This window comes from Acomys minous (assembly GCF_964271855.1).
Source record: "Acomys minous genome assembly, chromosome: 12".
NCBI classification, from domain to species: domain Eukaryota; kingdom Metazoa; phylum Chordata; class Mammalia; order Rodentia; family Muridae; genus Acomys; species Acomys minous.
The window spans coordinates 100,076,679-100,096,819 of NC_140493.1; the positions used below are offsets into that span (position 1 = coordinate 100,076,679).

The window sequence follows — 20,141 nt, forward strand, 5'->3', positions numbered from 1 at the left end:
TCATAATTACTCTTTCCAGGATCTTGGTCACAGAGAGATGCTCGGATTATCAACAAGCAATGGGAAATTAGTATTATTATTTTTCTATACTTCAACAAACTGGCATCTTGCTAAACCATCCAGTCAGGACTACATTGAACTTAGTCTCCTGGGATCTAGCCTCTCCTGGAAGGCAACGAGCCAACCTTGGGGCCTCCAACATGGAAGACAGGCTGTCCCATCTCCTGCCTTCAGAGGTTACTCGCTCCTAACTCCTAGCTTTACTAAGTTCCCTGGCATCATTCTAAACATGGTAGCTCATTTCATTATTATGTTTTAATCTAACTGATTGCAAGGCTGGAACAGGTAGCGACCAGTACCGCGGCATTGTGATTTCACCCAGCCCTAGAATCATGGTGGAGGAGTTACTAGTTGCAAATATTTGTAGGCTTCCTCTTGGTCTTAGAGAGTGTGACTCAAGATGCCTGGGGTGTGTGTGTGTGTGTGTGTGTGTGTGTGTGTGTGTGTGTGTGTGTGTGTGTGACTGCAATCTCATTTGAACATAGAATAGAAGATGTGGTGAGAAACCCAGTGTGGAGGAGGGAACACCCAGCAGGCCCAAAGGACCCACTGACTCTGATGATAGCTGCCTGGGTCACCTGAACCCCAACTTGCCATTCCTACTCCCAACACACACAATCCACGTCATGTTCCTTCTCGTAGCGTTTCCACTCCCTAGTTCTGAGCTTATACTCTTGCAGGTGTCCCAGAACCTTCAGCTCCATTCTCTTGGAAATCCCCAGAGCACAGAGGAAAAAATGCCCTGCTTAAGTCGAGTTCTGATGCCACGTCTGCACCTTGGAAATGTCCTCAAATCATCCAAGCCTCCACTTCCTCATAAAAGGAGAAGTGTCCCACTCAACAGGACCTCTTAAGAAAATTAAGTGAAACTATGCAAAAGAAAAAAAAAAACAACTTAACATATGTCTTGCTACAATATAACTATCTAATCAGTCTTAACTTTGTTATTAATATTATAGACATCATCCAAGGGAACTCTCAGCATCATGTGTATACACCTTGCATACTTGCCATGTGCCAGACACCATTATAAGCTTAGGGGATTCCACAGGCAGTGAAGCTTTGTTTGCATGGGACCAATGCTCCACGGGGAATACAACCTTTCCCCTCAGGAGCTGGTGTGTAAGACTGGATGACGCCCTTGTGCACACTGAGATTGTCTCCAATGATTTCTGCACTAGCACAGCCTCTTAGCCTCCTCCACCATAGCTGGGCAGTCCCATCACCTTGGGAATCTGTCTCCAAATGAACCACAAGCCACCCTTGTTTGTTACTAGGCCTAAACTAGATGCCCAGCACTTTGGCCCCTCCTGGGGACAGGGAGTGATGGCACGGGTGGCTTTGGGATTCTGCTCTTGGGCTGAGGCTAGGGTGACATCTCCAGACCGCAGGACTCTGGTGACTTAGGGGCCCTGAGACTCACTATAGGAGACTCTGAACAACAGCACCACTCAGGTAGAAAGCGAGAAAGCGCATCACTGTAATGAACACACTAAGAATGCTACAGGCTGCTGTGATGGTCAGTGCTAAAGGAGAGGGGAGGGGAGGTTGGCTTTATTTGTTTCTTAGGCCCCAGAGAAAAAAGGCTTATATTCTAAGCTGCATCATTCGTATCCTTACTGCCCCGCCCCCCAAAGCCGAGAGAGGATCCAGGTGCCAACACTAAGACGTAGTGAGGATAGGAACTTGGTTGGCTGAACTGTCTGCCTCTATGGAGTCCTTTCTTCTAGATCAAGATGGATTGATCTGGAGTAACCCGGTCCAGGGAGCGGAAGCCCCTCCCACGTCCATATCCACCTCTGGTCTGATTACTTCCCCTTCATCCGTGCTTAAAATAGACTCCACCAAACTGAAATAACCTCGGAGATTAAATTAAATTAAATCAGTCCTGGCTCCTAGGCAGTTTGCTAATAAAATCATAAGCATTCAGTGCAGCGTGGCAGACAAAGACAAAATGCTTATTGGTTCTTCCCCAACTCCAGCCTGAAGAAGCTGAGGAAAGGGTAGTGTTTTTCCCGTTACCTCAGGGCAGAGGGAAAGGGGTACCTTTCAGGCTGGGGACAAGTAGGGAGTCTCTTCTTGTTGGCTTGTCCTGGGAATTCCACTTCTGATGGGCTCTACTGGGCATCCTTACTACAAATGCTCTGACAAGGCACTAGCCAGAGCCTCTCATGTACACTGGCAGAAATAACCAACCGTCCTTGCGGTTACTCTTACCAGCTGCGGCACCTATACGCCCTGTGCTGCTTGCAGGTAGCGGTCTGAAGAACACGCCCATGAGGAGCTACAGGGAATCTGTGGCTGTGAGGCACCATTAGTATTCCTCTCTGGAACACCATGGTCTTTGGGCAAAGAGGCAGAATTACGCCTTTGTACCTGTTCTCCGTGGCCTTCGTTAATCTGTGACTACAAAGGTGAGCACAAAATGTTAGTTAAACAGACGATGTCAGGGCTAAGAGGTTTCACTGGCAAAGTCTATTGCCTCAGTTGGAAAAAAAAAATCCTGGACATTTTTGTCACCTTTGTGACATCTCTCCCTGACAGGGCTGATCTGCCAATGCCACATGCATCAAAGAGACAGTTCTGAAAATGAAGGGGTGTGCTTAGGGTGTGTGTGTGTGTGTGTGTATGTGTGTGTGTTCACGTGCACACACAAAGGGCTGTACATGCTTATGTAGGGGTCAGAGGTCAACATCAGGTGTCTTTTTCTATCATTTTCTATCTTAGTTTTTGAGACAGAGTCTGACTGAACGCAGAGTTCACCGATTGGCTATACTGCCTGGCCTGGGAGCCCCAGCCCTCACACTGGGATTGCAGGTGTGTAACGCCATATCTGGTTTTTTTAGTGGGAGCTGGAGATTCGAACTCTGGTCCTCATCCTTGCATAGTAGGTACTTTACCAACAGAGCCGTCTCCCCAGCCTTTGGGGACAAAGCTTTTAGGCCACAGAAACGACCAAGCTGCTGATTCCCCAGAATCTTAATTTCTCAAGCTTATGATCTGCAATGTGCTAAAATAATCACTGAAGTGGTAAACGGTCAAACAGGAAAAACAAAAACAAAAACATCAAACAAGAAAAAAAAGCCAGTGTTCTGGAATCCATACATGAGGAACCGTGAACAGAATGCAGACTCCCATGTATTTAAAAGTGGGCACCAGCAGCCTCTGCACTTCCAAGTCCACAGGCTGGAGAGAGGCCCTGACCCTCTGCCCACATGCCCACAGCTTTCACACCATGTGGGAGACACATCATTTTCCTAACCACGGGAGGGCCTTGCAGCAGTGATTCCTGGCTAAAATGTGCCTTGCTTTCCTTCCCCTTGCTGAATGGAAGCCCTGTAGACTGGCTTTCCCCAGGACAGAGGCTAAGAGCTCAGAGGCATTGTTAGCAGGTTTCTAACTGGTTCATTCTCACAGCTGGAGTTCCAGGTGAAAGCAAAATCCTGGGGGTGAGTGGCATGGGGCTGCTAAGCAAGCCACACAGCCTGCAGAGAAAGCTGCTCCAGGGGAGAGTCCCTGAAGGCCACCAGCTCGAAACAGTGTGTGGAGAGCTTTGTCCAGTCACGGCTCTAATCAGCCAGCTCCTCCGTGTACCACACTCTGACTGGGAATCCATTCAAAGGTCTCTGCTTCCCTGCAGGTGCACCGCTGCTGCCCAACCTCTTCTCCAGCATGTGGCCTAACTGGGAGTGCTGCTGTTCTAGAGACTCGACATAAGAGTAATTAACAGGTGGGCAGCTGAGCTGGACAAATGTTGCTAAATCAAATTTTGCTTTCTCCTCGGCCGTTTCCGGAAATGAGTCAGGCCAGGGACACGTCTGTTTGTTTGTTCAATAGGTGTAAAGGACTCATGTCAAACTTTTGCGCTCAAGGTCAGACACTATCAAGTCAAAGGGATGTACACAGGTGAAGAATATGATACTGAGGTAGATGGCAGAAGTCCGGCTCCCAAACCAACTTCCTGTACAGCCTGGGTATGTCTTCCGGGAGTCCGGTTTTACACACTAGTTTGTCTGTTTAGCATTTCTCCCTTTTACATTCAGGAGAAGGTTCCCTTCCCCCTGTCCAGCCTCTTCTTTCCCCTGCGATCACGGTCAACATGGACAGAGAAGTCAAAGAGCCCAGAAAGAGCCAGCTCACTGATCCTCAGAACCCTCAGACTTGTGCCAACACAGCAGCAGAGGTGGAGCCGAAAGCGCCAAACGTATACAGTCCAGGCTGTGTTTTCTGAAGTCGAAGAAGCCTGGCCTGCTATGTGGGACGTGTGTGTGTGCACGTGCGTGTGCGCCCGCACACACCCACACCCACGTGTTGGGACGGACAGAAGGCAAACTATAACAAGGAGTGTGTCATGGCCTATTTCATCTTTCTCATTTTAAATTTGTTTCTAAGTCTCTGTCCAAGTGCACACGTTGTATGTACGCCCTCCACACTCTTTACCTTTTTCATTCCTCCCGCCTCCTGTTAGTCTCTTTAGAAGTTCTGCTTTTGTGCTCATGTCATATATACAAACGTAATTTCATCTAGCTACATAAAATCTAGGAACCACAAATGAGAGGCAACATACGATACTTTTCTTTCTGAAACCAGCTTAATTCACTTAATATAATTGTCTCTGGCTGCATTCATTCTCCTACAAATGATATAACATCCTTTTTTTTTTTTTTTAAGGCTGGAAAAATTCCACCTTGTATATGCGCTGCAGTTTGTCGATTTCTCTGCTGTTGGACACAGAGGTTGGTTTCACAGTTTAGCTTAAGGACAGCGCAATAAACACTGGCATGCAAACGGCTCTGTGATGTGTTGACCTGGAGCTGTTTGAATAAAGACCCAGGGGTGATGTGGGTGGATGATACGGAAGATCTACTTTTAGTTTGTGAGGCACCTCCTCAGTGATTTCGGCAGTGGCTACCCTAGAGTATGTTCCCACCCGCAGGGCTTCCTGTTGCCCCCACCCTCGCCAGCATCTGTTATTTATTTTCCTAATACTGCTATTCTGACTGGGATGAGATGAGCTCTCAAACATAGTTTTCATTTGCATTTCTCTGGTAGCTAGGGAAATTGAACATGTTTATTTCCTGTTTATTGGCCATTTGCTTTCCATCTTTTGAGAACTGTCTGTTTATCTCATTAGGCTGTTTATTGACTCATTTGATTTCGTATTGCTTAGTTATTTCAATTCTTTGTATTTTTCTAGCTATTAATCTTTTATCAGATGTACAGTGAGCAGATTTCCTCCCGTTCTGTAGGCTGTCTTCACTCTGTGAATGGCTTTCCCCATCCTCTACCTCCCAGGAGCTTTTAAATAGCAATTATCAACTGGCTTGGGAAAAGAGACACCTGGTACATCAATGAAGTTCACCTGTGGGTATTGTCTGAGCGTGTCCAGGGAAGACCCATGGGTCTTCCTGCTGGGCACTGACACTCCTCGCCTGTGGGCATGGGAAAGCAAAGGAAATACACGACAAGATTTTCCTTGTTGTGGCTGGAGCGCCATTGTAGTTACAGTTACACAATGAATCCAGTCAGGATCCAAAGGGTTAACATGAAGTGAGTGATGCACGCCCATCTGCTGGACTAAGTGAAACTCACTGAGATGAGGCTGAGGGGCCAAGGAGGCAAAAGCTCAGCTTGTAAAGTGCACTCCAGCCTCAGATCTCTTGTGAAGAAGCCCAGGGTATTGGGATTACGTATGTCATGCTTCCAACCCTAGTGCTGGGGAGACTGAGACACGAGGATTCCTGAGACCTGCTGGCCAGCTTAGCCTACTTGGCAAGTTCGAGGCCAGTGAAAGATCTATCTCGAAAAATAAGGTGGACCTCACTTGAGGAATGACAGCTGAAATGATCTTTTGGCTTTACACGCATAACTCCTCTCTTGGGCCGCCACACACGTGTGCACAGCCACTCACATACATACACAAAAATGAATAGAGTAACGAGCCTGGATATTTATTTAACAGCATTCATTGGTATTTTAGGAGTCATATTCGAAAGCCAATGCCACAATACTATCTAAAGCAGGTCACTTCCATTATTGCTCAGGTACAGCCCTCTGTAGGCTTGCCTCATAGAGCATTAATCATTAAAAATATGCAGAATAATTTTTTAAATGTATATTAGCATCCTTCTGAGGCCAGAAATGCTGGGGTTTGAGAACTCTGTGACTTGGGGCTTGAGGGGGAGGATAGGTTTTAGGGTTATCCTAAGTAGCTGGGTATTGGGAAGTGATGAGTTTGGACAAAGCTGTGTGTGTGTGAGTGAGTGAGTGTGTGTGTGTGTGTGTGTGTGTGTGTGTGTGTGTGTGTGTGTGTAAACAACTGCTACACAAGCACTGTCCATTCTGCTCTTTGGACAGCTGGTTGCTCACACCAGTCCTTCCATGACTAATCCCCCAGGTGACCTCTACAATGACAGCAGCAACGCCCGCCCATCCCCTGCATTCTGCACGTCAGTGATCGTATACAATACCTCCAGCACAGACTTCTGCAAGCACAGGCTCTCCTATGGCTATGTCCCTGCTGGGTGTGCAATGAAGCAGGCAGGCCTGATCCAGCTGCTGCACGGTCCAAGCCTGTGAAATGGCACTTCCCTCACCCAGCACCCTCACCTTGAAAACTTTTACAAGAAGTTTTCCCTCTGTGCCGGTGAAAGGGGACCCTGACTGTCTTTAATTAACCACAAACCTTGCATTGATTACAAAGGAAAATGGGAGGTAGAAAGGCCCCTGTGGGGATGCTATGCTGCAGAGCTTCCTGCAGCTGGCTACAGCCCACTCTATTTAAACCAGGATATTTTAGAACCACCCCAGGAACTAAAAAACTTATCTTGTTTTTTTTTTTCCCTTTTTTCTTCTTCTGGAAATTTGTATCTTTCCAAGTGGAAATGCCCAGAAGCTGAGATGAACATAGCCTGATGTGTCCTTGCCAGTCTGGTGCCAATAAGCAGAGCGTGAACACACACGTTAATTGGAGGAGCTTTTACAAAGCACAGGAAAGGATGGTTTTAATGGGGCAGAGCAGTCAGTGTTGGAGAGGACCGTAAGATAGAATCTGCTTGTCCAGGCTTTTGGTTGGACCACCCTTGAAGATGATATAGATCAACAGAGCAATGACAATCTCTGCATTTATTCTGGGACATTCCGCTGCGGAAGCTAACGATTTATAAATACCATTCAAGTTTCCTTTGGGCCATTCATCTGTTGTTTATTCCTTCCTTATCTCCATCCCCTACAATCGTTCCCCCATCAAACAGTTAAAGGAAGTTTCAGTTGAAGTGATTTGAGAAGAAAGCATTTTGCAAGCTTCTAAGAGAAGGCCTTTCTTGGCCAGTGTGTTGACTTTATAGAAGATCAAGTTCCTTGCAATAATTTCATGGTAATTAATCTTGTGCTTAAATGATAATCCTATAATTAGAAGCAATTAAAATCCCTCACAAGGATGGCCTGCTCCGTCAATGTCAGTGTTTCTGTGTGCTAATGGGGTGATCTTGAAAAAGGTCCCAGATATAATTTGCATCTCACTTCCCAAGGATGCCATTCACAGTCTACTTCCAAGTGGCAGGGATGACTGAAGATGAAGGGGAGGATGACTGAGCCCCTGTAAATAATCTGGGGGGGGGCCGGAGAGCACTTGAAACAGGAAGACAGAAGTCCTGTCACTTATCCAGGAAACAGGGCACTTTAAGAAAAAGACAAGTGCTGCCTCAAGGAAGTGACACTGGCAGCCCTTTGCCCCTCACCGGAATCTCGATGCCTCCCACGGGTCCCCAGTGACTAAGCACCCAGCATGGAAAGCTATGTTCAAGTCACGGCAAAGAGAACCCGCGTGAATAACAAGCCGTAGGAGGGCACACTGCTAGTTAGTACACAGTTGACATTTAGCTGTGCCACCACCGGTAAGTCGGGGCGAGGCAGCCGAGCCAGGATGTAAATAATGACAAGTCTCTTCTCAAGGATGCCACTCTTTTGTGGGCTGATACGCACATCTCTCAAGGACTCCAAAAGTCGGGTGGCTTTGTGAGTTAGGCTAAAATGGGACATTCTGACTTGATCCAGATGGAGAACTAAAATGGGAAGAGTCTCTTGGATTCAGGATATTAGGAGCATGGTTTAAGCCTGGATAAATTTTTTTTTATGCTGTGCCTTTTGTCTCACCATCATCATCATTATCAACACTGTCATCACCACCACCACCATCATCATCATCATAATCATTATCAACACCGTCATCACTACCATCATCATCACCATCATCACCATCACCACCACCATCACCACCATCATCACCTCAATAAGCATGCATTAAGCACCAGCTTGTGGATTGAACTGGTAATAGGAGGTTAGACACTCCAACTTCAAAGGGCTTGTTATGATCGGGTACAGAGAAACTGACATGCGTCTCATTGCAAATAACAGGAAGGGTGCGTACAGAATGTGACCTGCTTTAGACAAGCCGAGGAAGAAACGCTGGGGGAGGGGGTCAGTGGGTCAGTGGCAACACTGAGAGATGAAACTGGGGAGGCAGGCAAAACACTGGCTGCTCAAGGGGCCGCACAGAGACAAGACACTGACATTTAGGATGCCCAGACTAGGAAGATAGAGGCCGGTGACACGCTGATGACCCACCACTCGTGCCAGTTGTGACCCAGAAGCACGTGCATTTGGTGAGACAACATAAAAGTACTGTCAGAACGAACATGCTGCACACTAAAGTATACGTGTGTATTTTAGTTTCACAGGCAGGCTCCTGTTTCCTTTCGCAAAAGAAAGCACCTGCTTGTTAGCCACAGGGAACTGCTGGAGATGATCCCTTCAGAGGCCAGGAATGCGAGAGCAGGAGGCCTCCTCGATAAGGGAAAAGAACCAGGCCAGTAAGAAGCCAGCCCAGCTGAGGTGCAGCCAGCTCCCACTCTGTCAGCATGCCCCTAAGGCGAGTTTGTCTCCACCATTTCCTGTCCGATATTAATTCTTGGGTGCTGTTCAGGGAAGACTTGGGCCAAATTCCCCACTACCATTTTTATTCTTGGTCATTACCTAAACCCTGGTAAATGGAGGGTGTGTGTGTGTGTGTGTGTGTGTGTGTGTGTGTGTGTGTGTGTTTGTGGGGCAGGACAGATGATGACAAACCCAAGAGCACAGCTATCATATGGGGGGGGGGTCTCATCCACTGTAGAGTAGTACCAATTATTAATTCCAGGAGAAAAAATGTGAAACTGCCAACACTTTAGTAACATCGTGCCTGCGTCTACATTGAAGGAGTATTTGTGGATTAGCACATAAACTTTCCTGAGTCATCCATGTAAGAGGACATCCTGGGACACCTGAGGTGATCTAGCCTCCGTGCAGCAGCAGTGTGGCCTGGTCAGGGCCTGGAACTCTCAAGTTTCCGTTTCCTTAGTTACAAGATGGTGAGGTCGATGACAGCATTGTTTTTGTTGTTGTTGTTTTTTGTTTTTTGTCTTTGTTTTTTAAAATCAGATCAGAGCATGGTGCATGGCAGGCACTCAGTCAGTGTTGGATTCTCTCCTTACTCTTCCTGGACACTCAATACCAGCAGTGTCTTCAGTTGGTTCTTAGCACCCACTTTCTCTGCACCTATTGCTTATATCTTAACTGGCTGGCTACCTGTTAGTGCCCTTTCTTCCAAGAGCCCTCCCACAGAGAGACCATTGGAAGACAGGGTGCCCTTGATCAATGTCGACATTACTTTCTGAGAAGAGTAGCAACCCCAGTCTTAGACTTGAGATCAACAGTGAACTTCCTCTCAGCCTTACTTCCCGATCTATGAAAGACAGACTCATGCTATTATGTGACCTCATGTGAAAAAGGAATGTGACCCACTGCTGCACACGCAAGTGGTGGACACTAATGGGCTGGCAAGGCTTTGTCACACATATACCAGAGAAAGTACACTTGGCCAAGAATAGCTGTTACCTGTGACAAGAAGGGCTTTGCTCTAGCAGCTTTTAAACCCAAACTAAAGTCAATTCCTCATAGAGGCAAGGGTCATAAAGCTCGCCAATGTCATTTTTAGAGAGATGGCTGCTTGAAACAAAATACCACCCAGATCTGCACTGATCTGGTGTCCTTGTGAGAGTCAGAGGACTCCCCTGGGGGTAGAGACTGAAACCCAAAGAGAGGGTAGAATGTAACCAGCACCCTTCAGGTCCTTGATGTTTATTGAGGGAGGCATGGAGATGTAGCTCTGTCAGTGCTGAGCTCTCTCTACTCGTTACGTACAGTACACATGCCCCGTTAGCTCTTTGGCTGAGCTTGCCCTCACTTTTTCATTTTTCTACTCAGGCAATTTGGAAAACCAGTATACAGCGCACACAGTCCCAGAGACACAGGCCACAGGTGGCCTCCAACCCCTGGGTATTTCTGTCTATGGAAGGAGGCAGGATGCTATGGTCTGGCGGGGCACATAATGACAAGTCCCGTGTTGCCAGCCCCAGGTGGCTCTGAGTAATGCTCAGTGACTCACTACATTAACGGAGGCAAAAGGTCACCCAAGAGCTGCTCATAAACAGGGCTTCAGGGCCTCTGGTCATGCTTGCTTCCCACTAAAGGGAAGGGTACTGGGGGCCGTGGGCAGTGGCACGAGGCTCAGAGGAGCACAAGAACCCAGACAGGGAAGCAGCCCTGCCTGGGGGATCAGATGCTACTGTACCCCCCAGGGCTTCCTTCCAGCTGATGATGCTCCCTACAGAGGACGCTTAATACCCAGTTGGCTAGAACAAGGCTCCAGACATACATAACGCAAGCTGGCCTTTTGGAAAATTGTGCTTGGTTTGAAATTTTTGAACTAATTTCTAATAGTGAAGTTGTAAAAACAATACAGTGAATGCTTACATGTCCTTTGTTTATGTTCACTAGTCATCATCAATACCATTGTGTTCCACGTGCCTTCTTCTCCTGTGTATTTTTGAATGCGGTGTGGGTGTGTATGGAAGCCAGAAGCCAGGAAAACCATGGGTGGCATCTTCAGGAATGTCATCTGCCATTTGAGGCAGTGTGTCTTATTGGTCTGGAAGTCACTACTTGGGTCTGACTAGTTGAGCAGCAGAGTCTTAGGGATCCTCCTGTGTCTGCTTCGACAACACCAGGGCGGGTCACTATGCTAGGGTTTCTTATGCAGGTGCTGGGGAATTGAGCTTAGGTCCTCATGTTTGCACAGCAATTACTTTGCCAACTGAGCTATCTTCTCAGCCTCGTGCATGCGTGCATGCGTGTGTGTGTGTGTGTGTGTGTGTGTGTGTGTGTGCGCGCGCGCATGCATGCGTGTGTGTTGGTGGCGTTGAACCATTCAAATAGTACATCTATCAGAAAAATGACCCCTAAGCTATTTCATAACTTCCTTCATAACTACCATCACCACTGTTACTCAGGAACTTTGTACTGGTACAAAAATATTACCTCCCATTCCCTGATGGTCCTCAATGCCCTTTAGAGCTATTTGGAATTTTGCTTTGGGTCCAGGATCCAATCAAGCAGTACAGATTGCATTTGGTGGGCAGGTCCCATTAGCCTCTTTAAATCAAGAACAGTACCCGTGAGTGTCTTTGTTTTTCATGATACTGGCAGTTTTTGAAAGGTCCAGGCCAGCGCTCATGCAGGACGTCTCTGAATTCATCCTTTCCCATGTCCCCTGACTGGCAGTTGAAGGTTGGTCAGAGCCCCAATGGGTGATGCTGTGTGTTTCCTAGGGATCCTCCCAGGAAGAACATCCACCCAATTTGTACCATCCGTGGGGAGGCTGAGTGCTGAGAGCTGAATGCTTCATCTCTTTTCTCCCTTGAATTCATAAAGCCCCAATCCCAATGTGATGGCATCTGAGAGTGCAGCCTTTGGAAAGTACTGTGGAGGCGAGAGTGGGTCACTTGTGGTGGGATTAGTGGCCTCATAAAAAGAGGGAGAAAGCACGCTGCTCTTTGTTGTACAGAGACACAGGAAGATGGGGTGAGGGACCTGACTAGGCACCAGTGCCTTGAACTTGGACTTGTTCCAAAAACTATGAAGAATAGATAGCTGCTGTCCAGACCGTTCAGCCGACAGCACTCTGTTATGGCATCTCCTGTCAACTCCTTGAATTTGCTCAGCTGTGTAGGGCAACACGCATTTGCTACTGAAACTCCATGGCAAAACGTTTATCGAATAACAGTGTTCCGGCTGGCTGTGTATCCTGTGCTGGGACCCCAAAACACTGCAATCTTGACCTTCCCTCAGGAGGTTTGTTCTTCAAGGAGGTTTTGTCATAACGGCTCTGAAACTCTGTTGTACATCTGGAGGACAGGGAGATGGCATATGTGCTCAGATGCCCCAGAAGCCAGGGTCCTCTCGAGGCTTCGGGGAGTATGAATATAAGCCATGGGAAGGCAGCAGCAGGCTCAGAGTTGGAAGCAGTAGGGTAGAGTCACTGAAACAGCCTTCACCTTTATACTGGAAACAGTATGCCCAGGAGTACTGAGCACCCTCAACATCCTGAGCTTGGGTTTTTAAGTACTATTTCTTACTTAAAAAAAAAAAAAAGCAAACATAATACAGTAGCAGCAGCAGCAGCTGCAGCAACAACAACAAGTAAACTTCCTTGAAGAAATGACTGATACCTGGTGAGCCTTTGCATGCCCAAAAGAAAGGAAATACCCAAGAGAAACAACAACACATAGGGCAGATTACATCAGAAAAGACACTGGAGCTACTTAGAAGAGGTTCCCACTGTTAAAACTTGGGACAATTTGAGCATAAGAAAATTAGACAGTGAAAAAAAATGACTTGTGAGCTCAAGTCTACTCTCTAGCATGACATAAGGAGAAGCAAATGGAAGCTGTTTATCTGGAGGATTAGCAGGCGATGGAGATAAGGACAGAATTAGACTACAGCCATTTTCCAGCTGCCAGTGTAACCATGGATGAAGGCTCCTCAGTGGATACCAACTCTGGTTGGTGGAAGACTTGAACTTCAAGTGTTTAAACATCCAGTACTTAGTAGAACAAGAAAGATGCCTTTGGAGTGGAGGGGTCTGCTGGTAACACTGTAGCCAGGCAACCAGACGCAGCATCACTAGCAATGGATAGGATAGCCGGGTTGCATCTGAGGATAAGTGGCTCCTGGCTGGCATCCCTACTCTATGCTGACCCGAAGGACCAGATTTCTCAGCTCTTACGTTCTGTGTTTCCAACCTGGCTCCAAATCCCACAGAAATGACCCCACCTAGATTTGCCCTCAAATAAAGCAAATTTGTTCAGCTTCTTCCTGCTGGCCTCCCACTGGTTATTCTACAGATGTTGCCTTCAGTGAAGGAACCGGTACCCAGTGTCCTGGTAAAGTACATGCTATTCCTGTGCTCTGTCAATGGCCCAGACAGCAAGTCCGTGGCTACTGTGAGCCCTGGGTGGGAAGACAGGTGCTCTATGTGTTCAAAACCTAACTGCCCACAACTAAAGGCTCTCTGTGTAAAGATGAAGAACTGGATTCAAAACCTCTGCTACATGGCTCCTCAGGACTGTGGTGCTCATAGCTCCAATCCCTTGAAAACGGAGAGAACAAGCCTCCTTCCCACTCTCTCTACTTTTCTTTTAACATCCTCTATAATTTGTTGCTTCTTGGATACATTCTGCATCTCTGCTTAGAGCGCCATCTTTCCTGTCCTCATAACTCTTCTGTCACTCCCTATATGGAGCCGCTATCTTGTTGCCTTTCAATTTCCTCAGAGATAAACAACTTTCATCTTGGAGAGAAGGTTATTAGGATACAGGATATTCAAAGGGGAGGTGAGACATTCTATCCTGCAGGGAACGCTCATTAAACTTTGAAGGCAAACAATTCAAAGGCTTCAGAAAGTCCCTGAAACTGACCAGACTCACTGGGCCTGTCCCTCCCCAAGCCCATGTAAACATAAAGATACTCTCAGACTGGCCACATTGTCTGGGAAGGGTTCAGACCAACCAAGCTACTTGGAAAAAGATACTTTCCAACCTGTGGAGCTAATCCTGACCATGGCTGCAGGTTGTATGGTCCAGTGAGTTCCAGGTTTACAGCTTTGATGAGCTGTCACCCCTATGGGAGGCTTTGATGACGTAGCTGACTTTAGTCAGTTCAGCTCCCATAGGTAAGCCGTCACTTGTGTTCCTGTAAGTACACCTCAGTGAAACTCATTGGCTCATCAAGTTGGACTTCAGTTGTATCTACACTTTGGTCTATTGTGGGTTCCCTATGTGGGGTGAATAAGTGCTTGTTCATATCTTCCCAGGAATAGTGTCACTTAACATTCCTGAAGCTTTCTTGAGCAGTCAAGCCATCTTCCTCCAAGCTCCCACTACGTCTCAAGGGACCTAGTGTGCCCTGCCATTCCTCTGCATGTTGAACTCCCCCATAAACACCACACACGCCATGATGTGCTCCCTAGCTTAGTCATCTGGGTGCCCCTGTTAAGTAAGATGCTGCTGTGGAATGCCTGTTAAGTAAGATGCTGCTGTGGAATGCCTGTTAAGTAAGATGCTGCTGTGGAATGCCTGTTAAGTAAGATGCTGCTGTGGAATGCTGTTCTCTAGGCATGGAGTGGAAATTCCCATCTTGTATCGGAGCACTTGTCATTGTCTGCAAGAGACCCTCATGAGAGTAGACCTGTTAACATTGCCTCGAAGAAAGAGTAAGGGTAGGGGCCCAGGGCCCTCATCTGAGATTATAGCCACCCCCTCTCTCATACTCTCATCTGCAAACTGACTATGCAGTCTTATCTGGGACATCAAAAAGGTTTCTATCGGAAGAAAGTTAATGGAAGCAGAGGTTTGAGCTTTACAGCTCCTAGAAGGCTTTCAATTACACTGGGCTGAGACACCTCTGTGTCACAGCTGTTTAGGGTCACCCGCACTTCTAGAAGTAAGCCCAATAAAGGTCTGTCCTTGGTGCTCTATCTGGGGTGCACAGACATTGTCTACAACTATCCAGGAAAAGTCACACAACAGATCCTAAGAGATCTGGAGCGTTACAGGAAGCTAAGGCTTATTGCCTGGGTCCTGTATGAAAACCATTATGAGGAGGTGAAAGAGCACACAGAGGGAATGCTGTTTTAGTTACACAACATGGCGGCCGGTCTCAGTACCCAGGAGGAAGAGATCCCGGCTTGGAACCCTGAGCTTCTTGAAGGCCAAGGAATTTAGGAGGTGAGACCCATGTGTTTCCAGGAGCTGCAGAGCAGGAGAAAGGTTCTCCCTGTTACCTGCTCCATGAGGACTCAGCTTCGAATCTCAATCTCCATGCTGCATTAACAAGCCAAACCATACAAGAACACTACACTCCCCTTCAGAGTAGTGTGTCCTTGGGAGCGATGGGCTCCTGAAATGGCCGCAAAGCAGGTAAGTGTTTCTCCCCCTTGTACTTAACAACATTAAGCTGAAAATTGCTTTTCCCGAGAAATTTCTTTTATCATTTCCTACACCGCCCCAAAAGATACAAAAATGTAGGAAGCCTTTTCAAATCTCCTTGGAGCGGAGAGGAGCAGGTGGAGAGTACTGTTCTGATACCCTCCCGCACCACTGTCCGAAGACAAAACCGTGAAAATATGCCCAGGAAGAGGAGGCCTTGCCACAAACGCTGCACCAGTCTATACAGCGAATTCTGATTTCAGGAGGGTGATTTCCATCCCAAAGCAGAGCTCCCACTGGGAACTCCTAAGTTACCTTGGAAATTATTTTCAACCTGAGCAGTTCCACATAGGTGACATGGGGACTGAGCTAATCTAGCAATTAACGTAGCTGCTCCGGGGTTCGGTTTAAATGCATTTTCTAAGAAACCACTTGCATCTGGACCCTAAGCTCCGCTCACTGTGGTTTATTGCTCATATTTGCGTTCTCATTAAAGCCATGCTAATTCCCACGTCCTATTTAACCTCTCCCCTCCGGCGCGCTCTTCCCTCTACCTTTCAAACACACACAGCAGTCTCCTTCACAGGGTCTTTTCTTTCCCAGTCCCTTCCACATCCCGAGCACTTCCTTGTGGAGTGCTATTTTGGGGCCACATAATGTGGCAGTTAATGACGCTTGGAACTGGCTTGCTCTTTAATCCCTCTGCGTGGGTTCCCTTTTCTCCTCTGGCTTTAAGTCCCCATGTTTGGATTTTCAAGAGTGTCCCGGAGTGCTGAATGCAAGTTTGGAAAAAAAAAAAGTCTGTGGGTTTGTTGTTTGTTCCAAAGGAGACTGTGCTCAATGAGAGAGACACAGGGAGGCTCAGAGGCTAGGTGTTGAAAAGGAAGCGCTGGGGTCTTGCCAACTCCATTACCGTCTCCGTGGCGGTTTAGGGCGGTTAGTTCCCTTCTCTCCTCTCCACTCCCTGGCTCACATTGGAAATGAGGGTAACAACGGCTGCCTCCTTGATGAGGCTGCACGAAGAGTCAACAAGACCATGAGCGTAACGTACACATTGCAATGAAAGGCTGGGTACACCGTGGGCACTAAAGGGGTGATGGCTGCCGCTGTCAGCAAGTATCCTCAGGACCAACTGTTGCCTGAGCCATCCAGAAGGAGGAGGTACAGACAGGCGAATGGTGGGGCAGAGCAACTGGCCCCAGAAGAACTGTTCTGCTTGGCATCCCTCATGGTACCCTGGGATGCCAATACTCTTGAGTCTGCCCAGTGACTCCTAGCTGGATGTGGCGGCAGTGGCACACACCTGCATATCAGCACTTAGGAGGCAGAGGCAGGAAGATAGTGAGTTGGAGGCTAGCCTGGGCTACATAGTGAGATCTCATGGTAGGGTTCTTGCCTAGCATGTGCAAGGTCCTAGGTTTGCTCCCCAATACTGCCAAATTAATAAGACAAAACTTCAATATTATTACAAATTAGTTATTTTGTCGAGTTTACTTTCAAAGATTAGAGGTGGGTTTCCTTTACATAAATAACCGTACCTTATTTTACTTTGTCTTGGTTTTATGAATTTTCATCAGCAAGCAATCTCCCACTGAGCTGTATCTAGATTTCCATTCTTATTGGTACTATTAAAGCACTATCAAAGTGTTGAAAGTCAAACTTCCCATTTTCAGGAACAAGTTACTTCATTTCCTGTGCCTCAGTTTTGCATCTATAAAAACCTAGGATCATAAGTAAACTTCCTCACAGGTTTAAGTTAGATACAAAAAAATGCTTAGAGTGGTTTTTCTGGCCTTTTGGAAAAAGTCACATGGAAATCTACTACTATAGAAACTTCCTAAAATATAAACACATATAAAAGGAGATTTAATGGAGTTTTCCTATGGAGCACAAAACTCCAACTACAAAGCACACACTCCCAAATAAAAGCCACAGTACCTCTTTTCAAGTTTTTGGTCCCATAACCCTGACCAAACACTACAAGCTACTCCAGTGCTCTTGGGTACCCTCCATAACTTGGTGATAAGACCCTGCTGCTGAAGACAGCACACGCCAGAGTCATAGAACACGGACAAACCCAGCTGGTACTCAACTGGAAGCTTCACCCTCCTTATCCAGTGTGCACAGGGCTGGAAGGTGCCATGAATGTTACTGGAGGAGAAAAGTAATCCTTAGCCTCATCTGGCTGTGAACACTGCAAGTTACTACAGCCTACAGCCTGTCTGCCCTCCAGTACAGTAGTGGCCCAATGTTATGAGAGTAACCATCTTTTTAAATTTTCCTTTTCTTTTTAGTTTGTTTGTCTTGATTTTGGATTTAAGGACCACATTTTGAGATGGAACCCATATCTGACGCTGTCAATTTGACTAAGAACCTGAGGCCATATAGATCTGAGGCTATGTTGGAAAAAACATACTATTATTCTGCTAAACAAACATAGAAATAAAATGACTCCTAATGACATATTGCTACGCCTATAGTTTAGAGGGTCAGCCCTCATCAGAGATTTTTCTTGCAGTAGATGGCAGTTAATACAGAAACAACTCTTGGCCCCATTTCTTCCCCCAGACAGAGTGATGATTTTGGTGACAGCACTGGCCCTATGGAAGGGAAGTGTAGGTGAAATCTATAGTCCAAAAAATACCCTCCACAAGTATATCCAGAATAACATCTGAAAACTCTTTCACTTCTTTGCATTTGAAAGGACAGCTCTGGGGAGAAATTTTTCTTATATTTCAAAGAAAGAAGCAAAAAACAACCCAACCAAACCACCACCACCAAAAACAACAACAACAACAACAACAACAACAACAACAACAACAAACACCCTCTCCAAGCTCTGAAGAGGTTTCCTAAAATAAGCTTTCTTTAAACTCTTCCCATTTCCTTCTCTTCTTAAGCAGATCTTTCCCATCTCTCTCTTTAAAAATCACATATTCTGCTATCTACACGTAAATATCACTAAAGTCAGCCTTTCCAACACTTATGATAGCTTAAAAGCCATAACAACAAATGAAAGTATAAAACCCTTCATGATGGACCGATGCGAGGACATGCCAAAGAAAGAGCTTACAGGCACTCCACCAGAGCAAGGGCAGAGACTGTTCTCCGAGAGTGAAATCATAAACCAACATGGAGAGTTGGGCTTTAGCTCAATGGTAAATCACTTGACTGGTACTCACAAGGCCCTGCATTAAGTCCCTAGTATGGCAGAGAGAGGCTGGAGCATGTTGAAGACATAGGATAGATCCTGGGCTACCAAGGTAACATGATAACTTGGTTGAGTGTGTTGATGCACTAGAATTGGACTTGGAAAAGCCAGAAGAAGGCCAGGGCAGGGCCAACACAGATACAGGAAGGAGTGTTATACTGCATGGACAGGGAATCTCCGTCACAACTGGGCTATTTGTTGAGGATGCATGTGGCGTGACAATTAGAGGGTGAGGGTTTGGATTCGAGTATTTCCCTCTTGGCTTCCCATTTACTAGTTTTGCAATGCTGCAAACTCCCCATCTCCCCGTGCCTTGTCTGGAAAATGAGGAGTAAAACTCACATAGGAAGCAAGTGACGTCATACCGCACACAGAGGAAGCATATGCAGACACTCAGTAGACTTGCTGTCACTACCTCTTACACGGGTTTTGGCTTGGTCTTATCAATAGCATTTTGATCAGTTGGCTGTCCTGTCCTAGGCATAGTGGGGGAGAAAATGGTGACTGCGCTGTCCGAGCACCTAGGGCTGTATCAGACTTCGCATGACATTTGGGGATTTGGAAATAGTTGTGTACTGAGTATTCTCATAGGATGTGTTAATTGGTGGCGAATACTTCGAGAGGCACCAAGCCACCCAGCCCAGATTCCTCCTGCTTTGCCACCATGTTTACCTTTGCCCAGCAATGATTCTCCTGGACCATGCCTTACCCGTGACATGGAGCTTTTCATCGGTGACCTCGGCCTTCAGATAAATCCGCCCCCTCTTCTCTGTGTGATCCATTCCGCAGAGGCTAGGGACGTTGATGACGCACTGCTTGTGCACGTTCATGTCGCAGGCTGCGAATCAGAAAAGCAAAGGGTTGAGGTCGGCCATATGGGCTCGCATCACTGCCTCCGTGTGTTGGCGTCTGAACAGAAGTGGGAACGCTTCTCCCCTAAATGTGATACTTCGCTATAATGTTTCTGGTGACCTGAACTGTTAGCAGATGTCCCTTCCTCACAGGCTTCCTCCTGTGAGTGGTAAGACCCTTAAATATCTCATATTTATTTATTCTTTATTACAGAAAAAGAACCCAGGTTGCTCTTCTGTGACTGTCTCAAATCTTTAACAAAATCTACACAGGTAAGCATGTATAGAGCTCAGACTGACCATTTAACAGACATGCAACATGTACATTTGAAACAAAGAATACTTTTTTTTTTTTTTTTTTTTGGTTATAGAATTTCTTCTCCCTTTCTGAGCTGGTCACCAAGAAAGTGACAATCTGTGGGCTGAGTATGGGAAATTCATTAAAAAAAAAGCCTCTCCTTCAAGTAACTCAGTAATTTTGAGAAGGTGTAAGTATATTGCCTTATTTTTTTTTAAAAAAGGAATTTGTGTCTGATATTTTAAACCTGTCTTCAAATATTTAAATATTAATCCAAGTAAAACAAATACATGCCTGGCATAAGCCATTCCTTACACTGACATTATGTAGGCGAGGCAGCGGGAGGATAAAAAAAGATC

The 20,141-nt window shown here is 46.5% G+C and overlaps 1 protein-coding gene across 1 annotated transcript in view; it reads right to left on the reverse strand.

Moving 5' to 3' along the window:
• PRKCA (protein kinase C alpha) overlaps window positions 1-20,141 on the reverse strand; it is a 399,124-nt gene that overhangs the window by 99,324 nt on the left and 279,659 nt on the right. Inside the window, exon 5 of the mRNA XM_084751384.1 lies at window positions 19,343-19,471. Coding sequence (XP_084607510.1) covers window positions 19,343-19,471 — 129 coding nt within the window. The remainder of the gene's footprint in view (window positions 1-19,342; window positions 19,472-20,141) is intronic.